At 39.3% G+C, this 25,583-nt stretch overlaps 2 protein-coding genes across 2 annotated transcripts; one reads left to right on the top strand and one right to left on the bottom strand.

Annotated features, from left to right (window-relative positions):
- Positions 1 to 676: 676 nt before the first annotated feature.
- LOC139480193 (protein KRI1 homolog) lies at positions 677 to 14,756 on the top strand. The gene is made up of 6 exons (XM_071263221.1): positions 677 to 790; positions 1,239 to 1,312; positions 1,496 to 1,595; positions 3,118 to 3,215; positions 3,779 to 3,868; positions 13,850 to 14,756. Exons 3-6 carry the CDS (start codon positions 1,578 to 1,580, stop codon positions 13,947 to 13,949), a joined length of 306 nt encoding a protein of 101 aa, XP_071119322.1. The 5' UTR covers positions 677 to 790; positions 1,239 to 1,312; positions 1,496 to 1,577; the 3' UTR covers positions 13,950 to 14,756.
- Positions 14,757 to 16,562: 1,806 nt separating this feature from the next.
- On the bottom strand, positions 16,563 to 18,786 carry LOC139480486 (actin-1-like). Its single transcript, XM_071263573.1, has 2 exons — positions 18,676 to 18,786; positions 16,563 to 17,558 (listed from the first exon to the last, which is right to left on the bottom strand). The coding sequence occupies exons 1-2, from the start codon at positions 18,784 to 18,786 to the stop codon at positions 16,563 to 16,565; spliced, it is 1,107 nt and encodes a 368-aa protein (XP_071119674.1).
- Between the last annotated feature and the right edge of the window lie 6,797 nt (positions 18,787 to 25,583).

Raw genomic sequence — 25,583 nt, forward strand, 5'->3', positions numbered from 1 at the left:
TTTCGCTCGGAGCTGTCACGATCGAGTTGTCAATGTAAACAATCGCTGGGGGGGGGGGGGGGGGGGGGGGAATCCGTGTGAGGTGCGCGAGAAATGACGTCATAAAACAATATCACGGATTGATGTGTGGGCAGGATACTACCGACTCAATACAATATATGACGTCCGCCACGCCTAACGTAAACATATAAACGACATGATCACTCAACTGACGATATATGCGCTGATTAATATCGGAAAACTGATGACATGCCCTTGTATCCAAGTGTCATAAGCAGTCTTAAAACCCGAATTTGCTGACTTTAATTGGTTTGTAACATTAGACGCGAATTGGAAAGTTGCGATGAGTTGTCTCCCTTGAAAAGTACGATAGTCGATAAAACTAACGCATACACACTGTCTCGAAAGCGACGACCCCATATCAATTGTAAACATCCGGTTGATTACAAAAGTGTCATTGATATTTAAGGCGGTAACAATAGTAAATGTAAATAAGGCTGTATTTGAACAATATTTGCATATTTTGTATAATGTTGTATCGAAAACAATAGAAAGAAAACCAATCATATGTGCACATCATCAATTAAATGAATTTAATGTGTATTGCAGTGGAAATTCGCATTTCGTATAAGTTTCATTCCAAATGTTACTTCACTGGTCGTCAACTTCCGGATTTGTAAAAGAAGCATGTTCGACCGATCAAGCAGTGACGATGACGGCGAATTTCGCATCCATAAAGATTATGCAGATCGATACAATAAGTGGAGGCAAGCAGAGGAGCTGCAAAGATGTAACTAAACCATACTGTCTTTTATCCTTATGAGATGTCATCATTTTCGATGAATCCGAGAAGCTCAGATCAAATGATTTCGTCCAAAAATGTTATCGTTGAGGATGTGGCTGTGGCAGTGCCTACGCTACAATCTACATTGTCATATGAAACAAGAAATCGCGAGTATAATCGCGATAACGTCTCGGCTTTAGAATCCAATACCACCACCTCTCTTGAAGATCTCTGCCATAGATCACGTCACAAGACAAGCAAACAGTTTATGTGAGAATCCGAATCAAATATGTAAATACTTGGCACTTGTCAGAATTCATTATGACCGTCAGCATGTTAAGTCCAACTCAGGGAATATGAACATTCTTACACCAGTTATAATAGCATATGAATGATGCCTACGGTCATATATTGTAATAATCTCTCTGACATGGTGACTCTGTTTGTTTTTCAGTGAAGGACAAATATGGTGATGTGGAAGGATCAGACTCCGACTCCGACTCAGAAAGTGAAGATGAAGAAGGGGAGGTAATCACAAGTAACAGAATTGTCCTCAGCTTCTCGGATGTCTGCATCACTATAGGCTTTCCTCCCACATTAGACTGACATTTAGCTTGTTCAGCAGGTGATTGTAATGTAAATGATAGGATATTTTGTAATCCTGCTGATCCCACTAGTCATTAAACCTCAGCTATTCATTTTTGTTTTCAGGCACTCACTTCACATCTGGAGAAGGGTTGGCTGAAGACCCTTTCAGCACTGAAAAACAAGGATCCAAAGATCTACCAGAAAGATGTCAAGTTTTATTCAAGTAGGTAGAAGCATATTGTTTTAGCACATATCAGTACATATTGAACTTTCATGTTGTGTTATCATTACTTGTTTGAAACACCACCACAATCAACAATATTCCAACTATAGATAAACTACAGGGCTACCCCACCACCCCAGAATGTGATGAAATCATCCAAACATTTGAGCGGATTATCTGGCAAAAGTTAATTCATTTTTTAAGTCCCAAGTCTTAAAGCACGAGAGAAGTAAGTTTAATTACTTGCAGCTCATATGCTGTTCTATATATTGCCCATAGTCCTTTTTCTGATGAAGCATAAATGAAAATGCTCAGTGTAATAATTTCACCACCATCAGTGGTCAGTTGGATAATACAATGTTTGTCACGTTTGTTACTACTAGGCATGAAATGATGAAGTTGTAAGAGCAGTACACGGTGGCCTGATCCAAGGGGTTTGCAGGCACGCAAATGCATGGTTGAAATGGTGACATTGTTCTTCATTATAGCTTGTCAAATTGAAGTAAAGTTTGTTTGAGGCATTGATGTGAAAAGTGACACACTTTTCCAAACAAAGGCAGACTATCATAGTTCAATTGTTCAAAAACTATATCATATGTGTTAGGGCTGGGACGAGTCCAAATTTACTACCCGGGTACTCGACCCCCCTATTACCCGTCCCAACCCGGGTACCCAGTGCAGGTCCCAAGAGTTGGGAACAAGATGTCTGATTGGGAATTGTTTTACCAGAGCCCTGGCAAAAACTATTTAGATACATCCCAAAGAGGCCACCCTGACTGTACATGTATCAAACAATCAGATCATGGGTACACTGAAGTTGACTGAAGCATTATTTTAATCAAACATATACAAGTCAAAAGGAATGTGTGCATTGTCAGAAAGAAATGCGAACATTAACAACTTGTAGTGTAACCACTGAGCTAGAGTGAGTTTTTGTCGTTAAACAATATATCATGTGACTAGCCACGGGTCCGGGTAGTCCTGTGGGTACCCAGGTTCTACTCAGTACCCATCCGACCTGAGTTACCCATCCCAGCCCTAATATGTGTAAACAAATGGATAATGAAACAGGTAAATGCCGAGACCGCCTCCGTGGTCAAGTGGTAGAGCGTCCGCCCGGAGAGCGGAAGGTCCGGGGTTCGATCCCCAGCCGCCTCATACCAAAAGACGTTAAAGATGGTACTTGTTGTTACCCTGTCTGGCGCTAGGCATAAAGGGGCTAAAACAAGGACAGGTTAGCTCGGAGTCAGTATACTGTGTGTGAGTGGGATATTCATGTTAAACTGCGGCATGGTATCTCAGTGAGCGAGCACTATAAATAGGCATTAGTCCGGACTAGTACAAGCAGCCATACACGTTGCTATATAAGTACACTAATCTTGGACGCGACGTTAAACTCAATTTCACCTCACCTAAGGTAAATGCTGAAAATCAATATTTAGAAAAGCTGAGGGTGGCACTAATAGGATGAAGACAAAAGATAGTTTATACATCGTAAATATCCGAAGTTGCTTTTGTCCAGGTGATGAAGAAGAGAGCAGCAGCGGAGAGGAAAAGAAAAAGAAGGACAAACCACTATCGAAAGGACTATGAGAGAAAGCTGATCCTGGAGAAACAAGGGTAGGCAACTCATAAATTGAATAATCAACACATTTATTTAAGAACTATTATGGTATTCTTTGTCAAAGAGACCCATGATATTAGTATTAAGACTGATTACTACTGCTCAGGTGAAATTAAAAGAAATTTATGAATGTGGGTTGACTTCATGTTTTCATGTGAACAAAATATGTTGTTCGCATGGTTCATGTGTGTGAATAATCATTCAATTATTTTATTGTGTGTGTGTCTTGTGTTTTCATGTGAACAAAATATGTTGTTCGCATGGTTCATGTGTGTGAATAATCATTCAATTATTTTATTGTGTGTGTGTCTTGTGATTCATATGAACAGTATATAAAGCAACATCTTTTTATCATGTAAGAATTGTTTGATAGGCATTACTTAGAAGTTAATGGTTGTCAAGCAAGACCTGCTTGACAATAGTATAAGGATCTATACGGAAACGTAACCTTCACAGTAACTAAAGAAGTTGTTATCCATATATTGTGTCTACTTTATCATGTAAGAGTTGTTAATTTTTTAATTGGCCTGATCTGGTGAGTGACACTTGCTGTGTTCAGGGACTCCAGCAGTGAGGACAGTGACTCAGGGGAGCGGGAGCCAGACCAGACTCCCGGCTACTACAAGCAGCAGGAGCAACTCCGGAAAAGGTCAGTTACACATCTGCTTTTTGACTCAGTTACACGTCTGCTTATTGAATCAGTTACACGTCTGCTTATTGACTCAGTTACATGTCTGCTTATTGACGCAGTTACACGTCTGTTTATTGACTCAATTACACGTGTGTTTATTGACTCAGTTACATGTCTGTTTATTGACTCAGTTACAAGTCTGCTTATTGACGCAGTTACACGTCTGTTTATTCACTAAATTACACGTCTGTTTATTGACTCAATTACACGTCTGTTGATTGACTCATTTACATGTCTGTTTATTGACTCAGTTACACGTCTGCTTATTGTCTCAGTTACACGTCTGTTTGACTCAGTTACACATCTGTTTATTGACTCAGTTACACGTCTGTTTATTGACTCAGTTACACGTCTGCTTATTGACTCAATTACACGTCTGTTGATTGACTCAGTTACACGTCTGCTTTTTGACTCAATTACACGTCTGCTTATTGACTCAATTACACGTCTGTTGATTGACTCATTTACACGTCTGTTGATTGACTCATTTACATGTCTGTTTATTGACGCAGTTACACGTCTGTTTATTCACTAAATTACACGTCTGTTTATTGACTCAATTACACGTCTGTTGATTGACTCATTTACATGTCTGTTTATTGACTCAGTTACACGTCTGCTTATTGTCTCAGTTACACGTCTGTTTGACTCAGTTACACATCTGTTTATTGACTCAGTTACACGTCTGTTTATTGACTCAGTTACACGTCTGCTTATTGACTCAATTACACGTCTGTTGATTGACTCAGTTACACGTCTGCTTTTTGACTCAATTACACGTCTGCTTATTGACTCAATTACACGTCTGTTGATTGACTCATTTACACGTCTGTTGATTGACTCATTTACATGTCTGTTTATTGACTCAGTTACACGTCTGCTTATTGTCTCAGTTACACGTCTGTTTGACTCAGTTACACATCTGTTTATTGACTCAGTTACACGTCTGTTTATTGACTCAGTTACACGTCTGCTTATTGACTCAATTACACGTCTGTTGATTGACTCAGTTACACGTCTGCTTTTTGACTCAATTACACGTCTGCTTATTGACTCAATTACACGTCTGTTGATTGACTCATTTACACGTCTGTTTATTGACTCAGTTACACGTCTGCTTATTGACTCAATTACACGTCTGTTGATTGACTCAGTTACACGTCTGCTTTTTGACTCAATTACACGTCTGCTTATTGACTCAATTACACGTCTGTTGATTGACTCATTTACATGTCTGTTTATTGACTCAGTTACATGTCTGCTTATTGACTCAATTACACGTCTGTTGATTGACTCAGTTACACGTCTGCTTTTTGACTCAATTACACGTCTGCTTATTGACTCAATTACACGTCTGTTGATTGACTCATTTACATGTCTGTTTATTGACTCAGTTACATGTCTGCTTATTGACTCAGTTACACGTCTGCTTATTGACTCAATTACACGTCTGTTTATTGACTCAGTTACACGTCTGCTTATTGACTCAGTTACACATCTGTTTATTGACTCAGTTACATATCTGTTTATTGACTCAGTTACACGTCTGTTTATTGACTGAGTTACACATCTGTTTATTGACTCAGTTACATGTCTGCTCATTGACTCAGTTACACGTCTGCTTATTGACTCAGTTACATGTCTGTTTATTGACTCAGTTACATGTCTGCTCATTGACTCAGTTACATGTCTGCTTACTGACTCAGTTACATGTCTGCTCATTGACTCAGTTACACGTCTGCTTATTGTCTCAGTTACATGTCTGTTTGACTCAGTTACACATCTGTTTATTGACTCAGTTACACGTCTGTTGATTGACTCATTTACACGTCTGTTGATTGACTCATTTACATGTCTGTTTATTGACTCAGTTACACGTCTGCTTATTGTCTCAGTTACACGTCTGTTTGACTCAGTTACACATCTGTTTATTGACTCAGTTACACGTCTGTTTATTGACTCAGTTACACGTCTGCTTATTGACTCAATTACACGTCTGTTGATTGACTCAGTTACACGTCTGCTTTTTGACTCAATTACACGTCTGCTTATTGACTCAATTACACGTCTGTTGATTGACTCATTTACACGTCTGTTTATTGACTCAGTTACACGTCTGCTTATTGACTCAATTACACGTCTGTTGATTGACTCAGTTACACGTCTGCTTTTTGACTCAATTACACGTCTGCTTATTGACTCAATTACACGTCTGTTGATTGACTCATTTACATGTCTGTTTATTGACTCAGTTACATGTCTGCTTATTGACTCAATTACACGTCTGTTGATTGACTCAGTTACACGTCTGCTTTTTGACTCAATTACACGTCTGCTTATTGACTCAATTACACGTCTGTTGATTGACTCATTTACATGTCTGTTTATTGACTCAGTTACATGTCTGCTTATTGACTCAGTTACACGTCTGCTTATTGACTCAATTACACGTCTGTTTATTGACTCAGTTACACGTCTGCTTATTGACTCAGTTACACATCTGTTTATTGACTCAGTTACATATCTGTTTATTGACTCAGTTACACGTCTGTTTATTGACTGAGTTACACATCTGTTTATTGACTCAGTTACATGTCTGCTCATTGACTCAGTTACACGTCTGCTTATTGACTCAGTTACATGTCTGTTTATTGACTCAGTTACATGTCTGCTCATTGACTCAGTTACATGTCTGCTTACTGACTCAGTTACATGTCTGCTCATTGACTCAGTTACACGTCTGCTTATTGTCTCAGTTACATGTCTGTTTGACTCAGTTACACATCTGTTTATTGACTCAGTTACACGTCTGTTTATTGACTCAGTTACACGTCTGCTTATTGACTCAATTACACGTCTGTTGATTGACTCAGTTACACGTCTGCTTTTTGACTCAATTACACGTCTGCTTATTGACTCAATTACACGTCTGTTGATTGACTCATTTACACGTCTGTTTATTGACTCAGTTACACGTCTGCTTATTGACTCAATTACACGTCTGTTGATTGACTCAGTTACACGTCTGCTTTTTGACTCAATTACACGTCTGCTTATTGACTCAATTACACGTCTGTTGATTGACTCATTTACATGTCTGTTTATTGACTCAGTTACATGTCTGCTTATTGACTCAATTACACGTCTGTTGATTGACTCAGTTACACGTCTGCTTTTTGACTCAATTACACGTCTGCTTATTGACTCAATTACACGTCTGTTTATTGACTCATTTACATGTCTGTTTATTGACTCAGTTACATGTCTGCTTATTGACTCAGTTACACGTCTGCTTATTGACTCAATTACACGTCTGTTTATTGACTCAGTTACACGTCTGCTTATTGACTCAGTTACACATCTGTTTATTGACTCAGTTACATATCTGTTTATTGACTCAGTTACACGTCTGTTTATTGACTGAGTTACACATCTGTTTATTGACTCAGTTACATGTCTGCTCATTGACTCAGTTACACGTCTGCTTATTGACTCAGTTACATGTCTGTTTATTGACTCAGTTACATGTCTGCTCATTGACTCAGTTACATGTCTGCTAACTGACTCAGTTACATGTCTGCTCATTGACTCAGTTACACGTCTGCTTATTGACTCAATTACACGTCTGTTGATTGACTTATTACATGTCTGTTTATTGACTCAGTTACACGTCTGCTTATTGACTCAATTACACGTCTATTGATTGACTCAGTTACATATCTGCTTATTGACTCAGTTACACATCTGTTTATTGACTCAGTTACACATCTGTTTATTGACTCAGTTACACATCTGTTTATTGACTCAGTTACACATCTGCTTATTGACTCAGTTACACATCTGTTTATTGACTCATTTACACGTCTGTTTATTGACTCAGTGACATGTCTGCTTATTGACTCAGTTACACGTCTGTTTGACTCAGTTACACGTCTGTTTATTGACTCAGTTACACATCTGTTTATTGACTGAGTTACACATCTGTTTATTGACTCAGTTACATGTCTGCTTATTGACTCAGTTACACGTCTGTTTGACTCAGTTACACGTCTGTTTATTGACTCAGTTACACATCTGTTTATTGACTCAGATACACGTCTGTTTATTGACTCAGTTACACGTCTGTTTATTGACTCAGTTACACGTCTGCTTATTGACTCAATTACAAGTCTGTTTATTGACTCAGTTACATGTCTGTTTATTGACTCAGTTACATGTCTGCTCATTGACTCTGTTACATGTCTGCTTATTGACTCAATTACACGTCTATTGATTGACTCAGTTACATGTCTGCTTATTGACTCAGTTACACATCTGTTTATTGACTCAGTTACACATCTGTTCATTGACTCAGTTACACATCTGTTTATTGACTCAGTTACACGTCTGCTAATTGACTCAATTACACGTCTATTGATTGACTCAGTAACACGTCTGCTTATTGACCCAGTTACACATCTGTTTATTGACTCAGTTACACGTCTGTTTATTGACTCAGTTACACGTCTGCTTATTGACTCAGTTACACGTCTACTCATTGACTCAGTTACATGTCTGCTTATTGACTCAGTTACATGTCTGCTCATTGACTCAGTTACATGTCTGTTTGACTCAGTTACACGTCTGTTTATTGACTCAGTTACACATCTGTTTATTGACTCAGTTACACATCTGTTTATTGACTCAGTTACACGTCTGTTTATTGACTCAGTTACACGTCTGCTTATTGACTCAATTACACGTCTGTTGATTGACTCAGTTACACATCTGTTTATTGACTCAGTTACATGTCTGCTTATTGACTCAGTTACATGTCTATTGATTGACGCAGTTACACGTCTGTTTATTGACTCAGTTACACATCTGTTTATTGACTCAGTTACACATCTGTTTATTGACTCAGTTACACGTCTGCTTATTGACTCAATTACACGTCTATTGATTGACTCAGTTACACCTCCGCTTATTGACTCAGTTACACATCTGTTTATTGACTCATTTACATGTCTGCTCATTGACTCAGTTACACGTCTGCTTATTGACTCAGTTACATGTCTGTTTATTGACTCAGTTACATGTCTGCTCATTGACTCAGTTACATGTCTGCTTATTGACTCAGTTACATGTCTGCTCATTGACTCAGTTACACGTCTGTTTATTGACTCAGTTACACATCTGCTTATTGACTCAGTTACATGTCTGCTTATTGACTCAGTTACACGTCTGTTTATTGACTCAGTTACACGTCTGTTTATTGACTCAGTTACATGTCTGCTTATTGACTCAGTTACATGTCTGCTTACTGACTCAGTTAAATGTCTGCTTATTGACTCAGTTACACGTCTGCTTATTGACTCAGTTACATGTCTGCTCATTGACTCAGTTACTTGTCTGCTTATTGACTCAGTCAGTTACGTGTCTGTTTATTGACCCAGTTACACGTCTGCTTATTGACTCAGTTACACGTCTATTTGACTCAGTTACACGTCTGCTTATTGACTCAGTTACAAGTCTGTTTATTGACTCAGTTACAAGTCTGTTTATTGACTCAGTTACAAGTCTGTTTATTGACTCAGTTACAAGTCTGTTTTTTGACTCAGTTACACGTCTGCTCATTGACTCAGTTATATGTCTGCTTATTGCCTTCTTGTGTTCCCCATTATTTTTCCCTTGAGTTGATGACTTGGTCAAGTTTGGCCCGATATGTTAACAGTGTTATTGTAGTTATTCTAAACACTGCCGTCATTCTGTTGCAAAATTTCATTGCACCACTGTTGCAGTGCTTTTATTTGTGATAGAATGACCTCTACCTCCCCCCTATTGATTGACTCAGTTACACGTCTGCTTATTGACTCAGTTACACATCTGTTTATTGACTCAGTTACACATCTGTTTATTGACTCAGTTACACATCTGCTTATTGACTCAATTACACGTCTATTGATTGACTCAGTTACACCTCCGCTTATTGACTCAGTTACACATCTGTTTATTGACTCAGTTACACGTCTGTTTATTGACTGAGTTACACATCTGTTTATTGACTCAGTTACATGTCTGCTCATTGACTCAGTTACACGTCTGCTTATTGACTCAGTTACATGTCTGTTTATTGACTCAGTTACATGTCTGCTCATTGACTCAGTTACACGTCTGTTTATTGACTCAGTTACACATCTGCTTATTGACTCAGTTACATGTCTGCTTATTGACTCAGTTACACGTCTGTTTATTGACTCAGTTACACGTCTGTTTATTGACTCAGTTACATGTCTGCTTATTGACTCAGTTACATGTCTGCTTACTGACTCAGTTAAATGTCTGCTTATTGACTCAGTTACACGTCTGCTTATTGACTCAGTTACATGTCTGCTCATTGACTCAGTTACACGTCTGCTTATTGACTCAATTACACGTCTGTTGATTGACTTATTACATGTCTGTTTATTGACTCAGTTACACGTCTGCTTATTGACTCAATTACACGTCTATTGATTGACTCAGTTACATATCTGCTTATTGACTCAGTTACACATCTGTTTATTGACTCAGTTACACATCTGTTTATTGACTCAGTTACACATCTGTTTATTGACTCAGTTACACATCTGCTTATTGACTCAGTTACACATCTGTTTATTGACTCATTTACACGTCTGTTTATTGACTCAGTGACATGTCTGCTTATTGACTCAGTTACACGTCTGTTTGACTCAGTTACACGTCTGTTTATTGACTCAGTTACACATCTGTTTATTGACTGAGTTACACATCTGTTTATTGACTCAGTTACATGTCTGCTTATTGACTCAGTTACACGTCTGTTTGACTCAGTTACACGTCTGTTTATTGACTCAGTTACACATCTGTTTATTGACTCAGATACACGTCTGTTTATTGACTCAGTTACACGTCTGTTTATTGACTCAGTTACACGTCTGCTTATTGACTCAATTACAAGTCTGTTTATTGACTCAGTTACATGTCTGTTTATTGACTCAGTTACATGTCTGCTCATTGACTCTGTTACATGTCTGCTCATTGACTCAATTACACGTCTATTGATTGACTCAGTTACATGTCTGCTTATTGACTCAGTTACACATCTGTTTATTGACTCAGTTACACATCTGTTCATTGACTCAGTTACACATCTGTTTATTGACTCAGTTACACGTCTGCTAATTGACTCAATTACACGTCTATTGATTGACTCAGTAACACGTCTGCTTATTGACCCAGTTACACATCTGTTTATTGACTCAGTTACACGTCTGTTTATTGACTCAGTTACACGTCTGCTTATTGACTCAGTTACACGTCTACTCATTGACTCAGTTACATGTCTGCTTATTGACTCAGTTACATGTCTGCTCATTGACTCAGTTACATGTCTGTTTGACTCAGTTACACGTCTGTTTATTGACTCAGTTACACATCTGTTTATTGACTCAGTTACACATCTGTTTATTGACTCAGTTACACGTCTGTTTATTGACTCAGTTACACGTCTGCTTATTGACTCAATTACACGTCTGTTGATTGACTCAGTTACACATCTGTTTATTGACTCAGTTACATGTCTGCTTATTGACTCAGTTACATGTCTATTGATTGACGCAGTTACACGTCTGTTTATTGACTCAGTTACACATCTGTTTATTGACTCAGTTACACATCTGTTTATTGACTCAGTTACACGTCTGCTTATTGACTCAATTACACGTCTATTGATTGACTCAGTTACACCTCCGCTTATTGACTCAGTTACACATCTGTTTATTGACTCAGTTACATGTCTGCTCATTGACTCAGTTACACGTCTGCTTATTGACTCAGTTACATGTCTGTTTATTGACTCAGTTACATGTCTGCTCATTGACTCAGTTACATGTCTGCTTATTGACTCAGTTACATGTCTGCTCATTGACTCAGTTACACGTCTGTTTATTGACTCAGTTACACATCTGCTTATTGACTCAGTTACATGTCTGCTTATTGACTCAGTTACACGTCTGTTTATTGACTCAGTTACACGTCTGTTTATTGACTCAGTTACATGTCTGCTTATTGACTCAGTTACATGTCTGCTTACTGACTCAGTTAAATGTCTGCTTATTGACTCAGTTACACGTCTGCTTATTGACTCAGTTACATGTCTGCTCATTGACTCAGTTACTTGTCTGCTTATTGACTCAGTCAGTTACGTGTCTGTTTATTGACCCAGTTACACGTCTGCTTATTGACTCAGTTACACGTCTATTTGACTCAGTTACACGTCTGCTTATTGACTCAGTTACAAGTCTGTTTATTGACTCAGTTACAAGTCTGTTTATTGACTCAGTTACACGTCTGTTTATTGACTCAGTTACAAGTCTGTTTTTTGACTCAGTTACACGTCTGCTCATTGACTCAGTTATATGTCTGCTTATTGCCTTCTTGTGTTCCCCATTATTTTTCCCTTGAGTTGATGACTTGGTCAAGTTTGGCCCGATATGTTAACAGTGTTATTGTAGTTATTCTAAACACTGCCGTCATTCTGTTGCAAAATTTCATTGCACCACTGTTGCAGTGCTTTTATTTGTGATAGAATGACCTCTACCTCCCCCCTATTGATTGACTCAGTTACACGTCTGCTTATTGACTCAGTTACACATCTGTTTATTGACTCAGTTACACATCTGTTTATTGACTCAGTTACACGTCTGCTTATTGACTCAATTACACGTCTATTGATTGACTCAGTTACACCTCCGCTTATTGACTCAGTTACACATCTGTTTATTGACTCAGTTACACGTCTGTTTATTGACTGAGTTACACATCTGTTTATTGACTCAGTTACATGTCTGCTCATTGACTCAGTTACACGTCTGCTTATTGACTCAGTTACATGTCTGTTTATTGACTCAGTTACATGTCTGCTCATTGACTCAGTTACACGTCTGTTTATTGACTCAGTTACACATCTGCTTATTGACTCAGTTACATGTCTGCTTATTGACTCAGTTACACGTCTGTTTATTGACTCAGTTACACGTCTGTTTATTGACTCAGTTACATGTCTGCTTATTGACTCAGTTACATGTCTGCTTACTGACTCAGTTAAATGTCTGCTTATTGACTCAGTTACACGTCTGCTTATTGACTCAGTTACATGTCTGCTCATTGACTCAGTTACTTGTCTGCTTATTGACTCAGTCAGTTACGTGTCTGTTTATTGACCCAGTTACACGTCTGCTTATTGACTCAGTTACACGTCTATTTGACTCAGTTACACGTCTGCTTATTGACTCAGTTACACATCTGTTTATTGACTCAGTTACACGTCTGTTTATTGACTCAGTTACATGTCTGCTTATTGACTCAGTTACACGTCTGTTTTTTGACTCAGTTACACGTCTGCTCATTGACTCAGTTATATGTCTGCTTATTGCCTTCTTGTGTTCCCCATTATTTTTCCCTTGAGTTGATGACTTGGTCAAGTTTGGCCCGATATGTTAACAGTGTTATTGTAGTTATTCTAAACACTGCCGTCATTCTGTTGCAAAATTTCATTGCACCACTGTTGCAGTGCTTTTATTTGTGATAGAATGACCTCTACCTCCCCCCATTAATTCCTGACATTGTGTGTCATGGTACCAGAACCGATCATGTCCCCATTTCATTGGTTATTTGAGTAGCTCTGATTGTAGTTCCATGGATGAACTTGTTCTCAATAGACACCCACACGTCTCTTGGAATCTGGTGGATAATGAATTCAGAGTCTGTATACAGTAGTACTGTCAAGGCAACGTCCATGTGGTACAGCGAGGAATCAATGTGCCAGATTATTTATTGAGTAATCTACTTACTATTGTGATGACTATCAGTGGTTTTCTTTTGTCATGTAAATTTCATCGCATCTATCAAAAGTCACAATTCTCGAGTGTGTTTCAGCATTGCTGAAGCAGTGGATGGGTCAAGTGACAGTGATGAGGATCTGCTGACACACAGGATCAAGACACAGGAAGAGGAGGTGTGTACAGGAATGACATAACTGCCTAGTGGCTAGTGGGGTGTGCACAGTGGTCTAATGCATCACAATTCACTGTGCGTAGTTATGTCCCTTAGTCATACAATCAACAATCACAAGATCACGCAACCTTAGAATATAGAACTCCAAACATCACCTTCATCCAGCACTGTATACTCTAGACGTGTGGGCAATCACACCAACAGAGAAACATGTAGCATCATTGTTTCTAGGCAACAGCAGGTGGCAAGATTGGGGCATGTGGGGTCCGTGTGACTGCGGGCTTAGTGAACAGGTGCGTGAGCGTGACTGCGTCAACGCGACCGACGTTTGCACCGGCAACGCTACAGACGTTCAGGCATGTGGTGCAGGGATGTGCACAACAGGAACGGGTACGGAGTCGGTCACGACTGAGCTGACCACAACACAGGAAGTCACCACTCCATAGCATGCACTGCAATAAGATGTGATCGCCAATAGTTGCTAAATATATTAAAATAGCGTAATTAGGAGTTTAGCCTTGAAAGACTTGACAAGAAGCTTTTATGCTTCACATTTCTCTATGCTTACCTGGAAACCTTAAGTTACATTGATGCTTCATGAATACCAGTACACTTTCAGCAATAGTATTGTCAGGCCATATAGTTGCATCTGTAGAGCTAAATAGAGTTAAACCCAAGAAAACATACATGTATGTTCCTTTTAGTTCAGCTCTGTCACAAGGTCTAGTCAGTGATGCTCAACATTAAGTTATGTGGATCTAGCATCAGTTGAATCAAATTAATGATATTGTAGACCAGGGATTATTTGTAGTGTTTTGTTTGTTTGTTGTTTAACGCCGCACTCAGCAATATTCCAGCTATATGACGGCGGTCTGTAAAATGATCGAGTCTGCACCAGACAATCCAGTTATTGACATCATGAACATCGATCCTCGCAATTTGGATCGATGACATGTATCAACCAAGTCAGCGAGCCTGAACACCCGATCCCGTTAGTCGCCTTTTACGACAAGCATTGTCACCCTTTACGGCAAGCATGGGTTGCTGAAGACCTATTCTACCCCGGAATCTTCACGTGTCTTTTATTGAAGGGAGAAGATGCCCCTCAATGTATACCTTGCCATAGTCCTTTGACTATCAAGCACCTTTTGTTTGAATGTGTGGATTTGGCACTTATTCGTCAACGCTTCTATACAGTTCAAACTATTTCTGAACTTTTCAATACCGTTTCTAACCACTTAGTTTTAGCCTATTTGAAAAAAATAAACTATATGAAAAGATGTAGATTTTAAATTTTGAATGTCAGTTTTTACTGTTTACTGTGATAAGGGACTGAAGTTTTAGTGATCGTCGTCATCATTTTTAAATAATGTTGTCTAAAGGAAATTGATTCTGTTTTTAACTGCAAAATTGCTGATGCGGCAACACTTACTCACTCACTCATTAACATACAGTGACTGTCGTATACCATGATCATGTGTTTTTCATGTACATCTACCTGTGCTTAATATGAGAGGTGATCTGTGAAGACCTAGGCTTACCGTAAATGGCGACTATATGCTTGTCGTAAGATGCGACTATGCTTGTCGTAATAGGCGACTAACGGGATAGGGTGATCAGGCTCGCTGAATTGGTTGATGCATGTCATCCTATCCCAATTGCGACGATCGATGCTCATGATGTCAATCACTGGATTGTCTGGTCCAGACTCGATTATTTACAGACCGCCGTCATCTTGCTGGAATATTGATGAGTGCGGCGTTAAACAACAAAACAAAACATTTGGTCAAACAATTGATGTTAAACCAAAGCCAATGCATTTGTAATCGTCAGACTGAAATCTAGAGGAAATAAAGAATCTCTCTCCACTTTGTGTCCATCACTAATGTTAGTGAGTGAGTGAGTTGTGTTTGATGCGGCTTTTGACAGTATTACAGTTATATCGCGGCATGTCAGCTTAATGTGGGAGGAAAGCCCAAAGTGATGCAGGTCTCAGACGTTTACCACTTCGGTGAAACCCATGAGCACGGGTATGGTGCTGACAAACCTAGAAACTTAATCGGGGTGAACCGGGATTCGAACCCACAATCATAGGTTTCTGGCGTGCCCAAGGGACGCAACTCTGCACAGGAGAGCCTTGGAGGGAGCAATCCTTGAGTTGTTTACTCCCTCCAAGACTGTGAATGTATCGCTAAAAGTTTTCCTGCTTCTCTGTCACGATCGTTATGAAGCATAAACACCAGCCTTGTAACGATGATCTACCAAGGCCAACATCAAACCATCATGATTGTCAAAGGTCTTATCATACACCATGTTTATGGTACGCCATGGTGTGCGTGTGTATTTGTGTACATACCTCTAAAAATGTGGGGAAAAAACCAGGAAGATCTTTAGGCAGATTAATTTATTGGAACCACAGAATGAGTATATATAAAGGGCTCTGAGTAAATATTTTGTCTCCATTTTATATTCAGATAATAACAGTAACAAAACAACACAAACATGCATTATATTGACGCTAAACACCCAGATTACATAAGTACTTTATAATCTATAATTCCTAAACATTATCCGGTATCATTTGCTTTAATTTACCTCAGGACACAATATGTTATTAGAAGAATGTCTGAAAGTCTCAAAACTTTGTGTGCAAAATGGATGGGCCGGACTCATAGTATTCCTGCCTGCTGATACTCATGTCCTTGAAGTTGGACTTTGAAGCAAGGATGGAGCCACCGAGCCAGGTGGAGTTTTGCCTCTCTGGAGGAGCTATGATGTTGATATTCACTGTTGATGGAGCAAGGGCAGTCATCTCCTTTTGCATCCTTTCAACCATGCCAGGAAACTTGGTGTTACCACCCGAGAGAATAATGTTAGCATATAAATCTTTACGGATGTCAGCATCACACTTCATAATCGAATCGTATGTTGCCTTATGGATGCCGTCCTGAGAAGCACCAATAATTGATGGCTTGAAGAGAAGCTCTGGACTACAGAACCTCTCTGTACCAACTGTGATAATTTCACCGCTGGGAAGCTCAAAAGTCTTCTCCAAAGAGGTTGAAGAGGCAGCACGTTCCTGCTCAAAGTCGAGGGCTACGTACGAATGTGTTTTCTTGAGGTCATCAGAGATTTCTCTCTCGGCAGTGGTAGTGAAGCTGTCACCACCTTTTGTTAATAATTTCGTCAAATATGATGTCACGTCTGCGCCAGCGTAGTTCAGCCTGATGATGCCTGGAGTAACAATTTTACCTTTAGAGATGGGTACGGCGTGGGTGACACCAGCCCCTGAATCCAGAACCAAACCTGTGGTACGACCAGAGGCATACAAAGACAGAGCAGCCTGGACGCCCACATATATAGATGGGACATTGAAGGTTTCAAACATCATCTGAGCCATCCTTTCACGGTTAGGCATGGGGTTAAGTGGAACCTCTGTCAAGAGCACGGGATGTTCTTCTGGAGCCACATGGAGCTCGTTATCGAACATGTGACGCCATATCTCTTCCATGTCTTCCCATTTTGTAACTATACCATGTGGAACAGGGTAGTTAAGTGTAAGAATTCCACGCTTGGACACAGCTTCTCCACCGACGTAGGTAGCTTTCTGTCCAAAACCAGCCATATGACCCTGGGAAAAAACACACACATAGTTAAATGTCCTATGCATAATGTGAAAACAGCGACAAAAATTGTCCAAACCATCAGAAATCTCTGCAATTATTATACGATTCCAGTTAATTCATAAGCATGTGTTTATGAATCACTTTCAAATAGTTATTATACCAGGTGTTTCACAAAAAGATGAGCGTTTCATACCCCACCCGTCACAAACACATCGAAGTCAATTGTTCACCTGAAAACTTACGTTGGCATGTGCACATATGAAATTGCATGAGATATCAGTTCTGTCACTGATGCGTTTAACAATTTGGAAATGTCCTCGGCATATTACTCGACTTAAGGGAATGTTGACTGTTGTAAAGTTGAAGTCATCACTCATCATACAGTCTTGTAGACAGTTTGTATCACATGAATCTGTATGCATATATCTAAATATCAACAGATGAGGCTGTTTCACTGGCCTCCTTTATTTCTAGCTCAGTTAGGTAAATAAGTGGAAGGAATATGGATATTTGGTCATTGTTGACCGATATCAGATCATCGGTATACCCGAAGTTTGATTATTAATAAACTTCTTGGCCAAGTTCCCTTTTTCTGATTTTTAAAACTGATCAGCAACGAGCGGATCAAAGTTGGTATCCATGGGTATGCCTAGTTCTTGCCTAAATGTCCTATTCCAAAATTTCACGAAGATGTTATCTACAAGGAGATGCATTTCACCTAGTGTCTTCTCCATTAATTTCAGATGACATCTAAGACGACTGGTGTCGCAGTCGTCTTAGGCGCCGCAATTCGCTGTGCAGAGTTGCATCCCTTGGGCACGCCAGAAACAAATGATTGTTGGTTCGAATCCCGGTTCGCCCCGATTATGTTTCTAGGTTTGTCTGCACCATACCCGTGCTCATGGGTTTCACAGAAGTAGTAAACGTCTGAGACCTGCATCAGTTCGGGCTTTCCTCCCACATAAAGCTGACACGCCGTGATATAACTGCAATACTGTTAAAAGCGGCGTTAAACACAACTCACTCACTCTCTCACATAGTTCAATTACACATACTACACACTGGTTCCCTTTACCAATTTGATGAGCCAATGTTGTTAATTAATGTCCATTAAAGTATTACCTGATACCTGAGGCGGCCAACAACTTCGGGGAAGACAACCTTTGGTTCATTGTCACCAGCGAACCCGGCCTTACACAAGCTGGATCCGTTGTCGATAACCACCGCAGACATTTTGACAGAAATGTGTAAGAGCAAGAGTCGTTCCTTGTTGCACGCCAGCTGGGGACAGAATGACTTTACATTCACCAAGAGGCTATATATATATGAGTGTGTTGATAACCGGACTTCTATGAAAGCAATGACAAAGATGTTGATTAGGCATCTTTCATGGCTTCTTAATTGTTTTTATGTATTATTCTCTTTTCATAATTGCATAGTTTGTACTCAGGTTTCGATTTTTATCATATTTATTATAAGGTGAATGATTAATGTGTGTGCTTTATATCTGATAACCATTTCATCTAAATTCACACTATTATTGCATTTCCATTTTAATGGGAATGTGAATACATTTATTGATGTTAGTACTTTAACATGTTCATTCTTGCTTATCTCATTAGCTCAATGTCAGTATTTCATTAACGTATAAATTATGTACTCTGTACAATCTCGAGTAGGGAAGACAAGTTCCCCATTACAAGTGAGATCCCATGAAGGTACCGTTTGCAGTTCAAACAACCTGAATAGCGAATCATGTGACGGAGTAATGTCTATTGTGGAGAGACGTCATTCTCGTTTTCTTGACAAACAAGGTTTAACTGTAGATTTCCTCAAACTCTATTTTTGTCTACAAAGCTTTTATGAAAACCTGTAACTTCGGCTGAGAGACTTAGCACTTTTGAAAATGTCGTCGTCCTCAGATTTATGGAGTGAAAGAAACTCTGATGTCCTTGATTAGCTCCAGTATATCTATTGATTTCCTTGTTTCCCTCAAAAAAGCGACAAAACTATTTCAATGATCATAAGAAATGTCTCCTTAAGCATTGTCCACAGTACGATGTGGACAACGTCATGGGTATTTGTATATGAAACGCATTATATGCCGCGTTTATTGTCTCGGCCATTTGGAAGATAGTCCAACATGGCGACACTCTCGGCATCCAAGTTCATACCCTTTCTAGATGATGTGACGGTTTGTGCCTTCTTTGGTAGTGGTGATGTCAAATGATTCCACAGGTTTTATTATTGTTTAGACGGAAAGCTGTGAAAGCAGGTTTCATCTACAGTCACAAATCCTTGCAAGAACCTTTCTGGGTCATCTTCAAACAGAGCTTGATTATCACGAAACATATTGTGCCCGTAAAAGTAGACTATTTTTGTGACGCCAGATCTCTTCCATGGCTTCACAATCGGTGGGTACGTAATGTTCAGTTTATCTCTCTTTGGTGCGAGCTCTTCGCCGACGTTGAACCTCTTCTGTTCCATATCGAGGCCTGAATTTACAAACATATTTTGCTCATAGGGAAGAGAATATATGGATGTCAACTTCTTTATTATGAGGAACACTGTGGAAGTTTTGAATGTATAGCTCATTATATTATATATGATTGCAAGTACTATTACCTCAGAGGCAATCCGGGGTAGAATAGATCTTCAGCAAGCCATGCCTGCAGTAAAAGGTGACTATGCTTGTCGTAAGAGACGACTAACGGGATCGGGTGGTCAGGCTCGCTGACTTGGTTGATGCATGTCATCGATCCCAATTGCGTGGATAGATGCTCATGATATGAATCACTGGTTTGTCTGGTCCAGACTCGATTATTTACAGACCGCCGTCATATAGCCAACCAACCTCAGGGGAATGAAGTGCACATATTGCTACCAAAATTCGGTCAGTCTTGACATTTCATTGGCTGATCGTGAACCCTGACCTTTACTGTATTACATTCGCTACTCTCCTTCACTGGTAATACAACAAAACTTGCCGCAAAGGGAAAGTTATATGATACTATTGCTTTTGTAATTTTATTATCAAACGCAGAAATTCTTTTGCAAGAATAAAGCAGTATCGTTCTCATTTTCTAACCATGTGTAAGTGCAGCTGTTAATCTAATTCTTTGTACGAACCATTGGCAGTTCAGGGGCATCTCAGTTTGTTTGTTTGTTTGTTTTTTTGTTTAATGCCGCACTCAGCAATATGACGGCGGTCTGTAAATAATCGAGTCTGGACTAAACAATTCAGTGGTTGACATCATAAGCATCGATCTACGCAATTGGGATACAATGACATGCATCAACCAAGTCAGCGAGCCTGACCACCCTATCCCGTTAGTCGACTCTTACGACAAGCGTGGGTTGCTGAAGACCAATTCTAACCTGGATCTTCAGGGGACAGATTAACGGCCTATTATCCCGCGATCAAATACATATAACAAACCACAAAACTGCAGAAAGTAAATCTTCCCTGAAATGTCCTGATGAGTAGCAAAGAGCAACCAGTGCGGCTGAAGCTAGTTTCATGGGCAGTACAGAACATTGTTCCCGTTTTCAATGTCCATTAAGCACAGAATATATAGCGCCGTCGTGTCTTGAAAAACAAGACCGCGGTACTCTAAGATAATGTGCGTGTATTCTGTATTTACGAACTCTTGAAGATCCGGGGTAGAATAGGTCTTCAGCAACCCATGCTTGCAGTAAAAGGCGACTGTGCATGTCGTAAGAGGCGACTATCGGGATCGGGTGGTCAGGCACCCCGACTTGGTTGATGCATGTCATCGATCCCAAATGCGTGACTCGAAACTCATAAAATATATCACTGGTTTGTCTGGTCCAGACTCGATTATTTACAGACCGCCATCATATAGCTGGACCATTGCTGAATGCGGCGTTAAACAACAAACCAACCAACCAGTTGTATTTACGAATATGATGTTGTAGGAACACACACGTGTCTCTGCTGGAATATTGCTGACTATAACGTAACATACTGTTTCCGACAATCATTCATTTAACTGCTGCATAGTACGATTTTGTATTTATGGGTATACTTGTGAACAATTATCAAGTTAAATCATTGTTTGTAGAAATTGTGGACCATTACGGTGTTATGAAAAAAATTACTTCAACACAAATCATCTTGAAATAGTATTAAGCTATGAATAGCTGGGGGTTCATTTCTCCTCATCTGCCTCATGGTACTTTACCCAAAAAACATTAGCGTAACAAGCTTGGAAAGTTATCCAAATTTCGCAATGTAATTTTTTTATGTTTCCAAAACTTCCTATCAGTATACAGCTTCATATCTTTGATATCAAAATCATGACAATTTTATTAAATGGATCTGAGGTATTGGGTTTCCAGCCATTCTCAGATGTTGATATAATTCATGACAGGTTTTGTAAATTAGTATTGGGTCTTAAACCTCAAACCCCGAATAAAGCTACGTTTTGCTCCATCCAAAGGGTTAGCTATGTTGATTGATTTATTGACCAATTTGTAAAACGCTGTAAAGATATTGATGTTCAGACATGGAACGATACTATCACACCTTCTTCAAAATAGACTTTTACAAACATGTTAAAATAGAATATGGTTTGGAAGATTATATTTTTTGTATTCACAATATGACCTATCTTAAAGCTTTACCTAAATTTGGATGCTCTAGTCATAACTCTGTCCATTTTGCATAGTCTTTAACAGTAGAATCAGAATACCATTTCTGCCTCCAATGTTCATTCTAAGCAGATTTAAGAGACAGCATTTTACCAAAGTATTATTGGGTGTCCTCCCAAAACATCTACAGCTTATAACAACAAAGTTCACAGTTGAATGCACACCTAATCCCCTGACTGTTACCTTTGTCATTTTAATGGAATAACCCCAAGAATATTTATATACATTTTATTTTACTTATCAGTCAGATGATAATCACTATAAGTCACTAGCCAAGTTTCAAAAGATGACCAACAGCATCCAAGTATTGGATGGGTGTTTTTTAATTGTTCTTTTAAGCGGCACAAGCGATTCTCTACCACTCGGTAGACTTGTTTTCTACATCTGGGGGCAGCACCAAAGTCGATCTGAGAAATCTTGGCCCGATCAGCATGTTCTACCTTCTTGATGGATTCAATGAAGCGGAAAGGTTGGGATGTCGATGACGTAGTCCACGGTTCTGTCTGCTGTAGAATCCTTCCAGATTGTTGTTTGTTCTCGGACCTATCGATGAGTGATGGTTCGACAATGGCAGTGAGAATCGTGCTCCGTCGTCAACCCAGTAGACAAACCAAGTTCTAAGTCCTGTCTCTTCTTCTTGGCTGTAATGAAATAGGCATCCTTTGACACCAACATCGGTGAATACATGTCTGTCTCTCTACAATCTTGGTGTGACGATATCCATTAAACAAAACTTGTGCACTTCCTTTCTGTGAAAAAATAAACTCAACATTCTGGAGACCAGCCATGTTGATATGCAATCATTTTTTTACAACGCTTATATACCACAGCAAACGTACTCTTAATACAGTTGGTTGAAATTGGTTTATTTAAATACTTTAGGCACATTCGTGCTTCAACTTTACTCGGTTTTAAATCAATTCTGTATTTCCCGGAACAGTGTTAAAATAAGCAAACCTGATTGTTCACCAATTCGGGTTTCTTTAGAAATTTAATATGGTTAAACAAACCAATCTTAAGTTAATTAGTATAATCTTTTATTCAGTTTCAGTTTCAGCTCGAATCCCCTTTTACTCAACAGTCTAAGGAAATATATTTTCTTAGCACTTAAGAAACACACTAGATATTTTAAAGATGTCATTAATTATCCTAAGTTGTAATACTATTGTACATCATAAGCCAAACATTTCGGCGCTCTCCACAAATATATATGTGTGTGTGAGTATATACTTGTAAGGTACAAAAGGCACGTATGGATTCATATTTTGTTATCACTGTATAAATCCCTGAGCCCGTGAATAACATACATGTGGATTGTGAATACATTGTATGAGAAACGCTGGATTTGAAATGAAGCAATGTTTGTGAAATGAGCTGAGTATTCAACGAATCACTAATGTAATGTTTGACATCATCTCCAATTATCCAATTTAAATGTGCTAATCCTCAAATTAAAGAGGTTCATGAGAACCCTACATGTCCGCCAAATAATGTTTAATAAATAGGTCAATATACAGTATATACACAGCTACGTTATGAGATAATACGACACATGACAGGCCCTAGTGCTGTAATCTGTTCAATTATAGTATCGATTCAATGCATATTTTGTCTATTATCAGTAACACTATAAAACATAACACAATGGTTATGTTTGACGCTCTCGTTTCACTACTTAATACTCATTCCTAGTGTGGACCTCCATGGAACGCTTCAGCAGAGACCATCATTTCAGGAATGCCAATTTGTTTTCTTGCTTTGACGTTGTTTTATTCATTAACACGTGCTCATGATAATTATAGTCAGAATCGTACAATCGACTCTGCTGTTAACAGATATTTCTTATGAATGTGGAAAGGGTTTTGTCGCTTTTATAGTGTTGTTGTTGTTGTTGTTGTGCAAAGGGCTTTGTCGCTTTAATTGTAATTCTTTTATCTATTTACGTCTATTAAAAAATATCCATATTTGATCTACGTTTTTTGTTAACGTGCATATACCTTCACACTAAGCAGTACATTTCTTTAGCAACTATTATAAGCGGATGAAAACAGTGTCCATCTGGATCATTTACTGACCTATATGCAAATACAAAAGGTCATGATCAGGTAGGTACGACTCAGGACGGTATTAGTTAGAAAGTATGGATTGGTATGGTGGTATGGATTTGGTGCGAAAATACTCTCTCTACTTGTTGTTACCCTGCCTGACGCGCTGGGCAATAAGTCTCTCTCTCTCTCTCTCTCTCTCTCTCTCTCTCTCTCTCTCTCTCTCTCTCTCTCTCTCTCTCTCTCTCCATCTCTCTCTCCCTCCCTCCCCCCTCTCTCTCTCTCTCTCTCTCTCTCCCCCTCTCTCTCTCTCTCTCTCTCTCTCTCTCTCTCTCTCTCTCTCTCTCTCTCTCTCTCTCTCTCTCTCTCTCTCTCTCTCTCTCTCTCTCTCTCTCACACACATCTGGTGAGATGTGTGATGCCCCGAGTGGTCCCCTGTGATCAGTGACAATAGACCGCTGATTACATAATGTTATTCACATACGCCATAGCCCCCAGGGTGTATTGCTCTTTGTACCCCAGGGTACGGAGAGTGTTTTAGGTATACGGCATCTTCAACACATACTCAGACAGGTTCATTATCGATCATTCCTTTCTCTTCTGTGTCACCCAGTCGTTTTGGCGTGTTTCGAACATACCTCGCGCAGCTGCTGAACCAGTTATCAGTGGCAGTGACATGATCTGGTTAAATGACTCATGTCAATATTTCAGATATACAGATAAGCCCAATCAACCACGATAAATTAGACTGAGCGAACACTGTAACCACTAGATTATCCATCCGCCCGTCACATACGAGTATATGAGAGTTCTATCCATACTTACTCCAGCCCATACATCTAGCGTTTCGTCGTATGACGTGACCAAGGTGTGAGTATCATTGAGTGTGATGTGAATATAGTGATGGTTTGATGCGAGTATCATTTGGGTATTGTGCGAGTATCATTTGGGTATTGTGCGCGTATCATTTGAGTATTGTGCCAGTGATCATTTGGGTATTGTGCGAGTATCATTTGGGTATTGTACGAGTATCATTTGGGTATTGTGCGAGTGATGTGCGAGTATCATTTGGGTATTGTGCGAGTATCATTTGGGTATTGTGCGAGTGATCATTTGGGTATTGTGCGAGTATCATTTGGGCATTGTGCGAGTATCATTTGGGTATTGTGCGAGTATCATTTGAGTATTGTGCGAGTATCATTTGGGTTTTGTGTGAGTATCATTTGGGTATTGTGCGAGTATCATTTGGGTATCGGGTGAGTAACGTTTGGGAATGGTGTGAATATGGTGTGATTATGATTAAGTATGATG

This window comes from Haliotis cracherodii, unplaced genomic scaffold, assembly GCF_022045235.1.
Source record: "Haliotis cracherodii isolate W230 unplaced genomic scaffold, xgHalCrac1.p SCAF_4, whole genome shotgun sequence".
Taxonomy (NCBI): Eukaryota; Metazoa; Mollusca; class Gastropoda; order Lepetellida; family Haliotidae; genus Haliotis; species Haliotis cracherodii.

Coding starts and splice junctions, on each gene's coding strand:
- LOC139480486 (XM_071263573.1), bottom strand. CDS start 18,786: ATGTCTGCGGTGGTTATCGACAACGGATCCAGCTTGTGTAAGGCCGGG. Junction 17,559..18,675: donor TTGGCCGCCTCAGGTATCAG/GTAATACTTTAA, acceptor GTTTTTTCCCAG/GGTCATATGGCTGGTTTTGG.
- LOC139480193 (XM_071263221.1), top strand. Junction 3,216..3,778: donor CTGATCCTGGAGAAACAAGG/GTAGGCAACTCA, acceptor TGCTGTGTTCAG/GGACTCCAGCAGTGAGGACA. Junction 3,869..13,849: donor CAGGAGCAACTCCGGAAAAG/GTCAGTTACACA, acceptor AGTGTGTTTCAG/CATTGCTGAAGCAGTGGATG.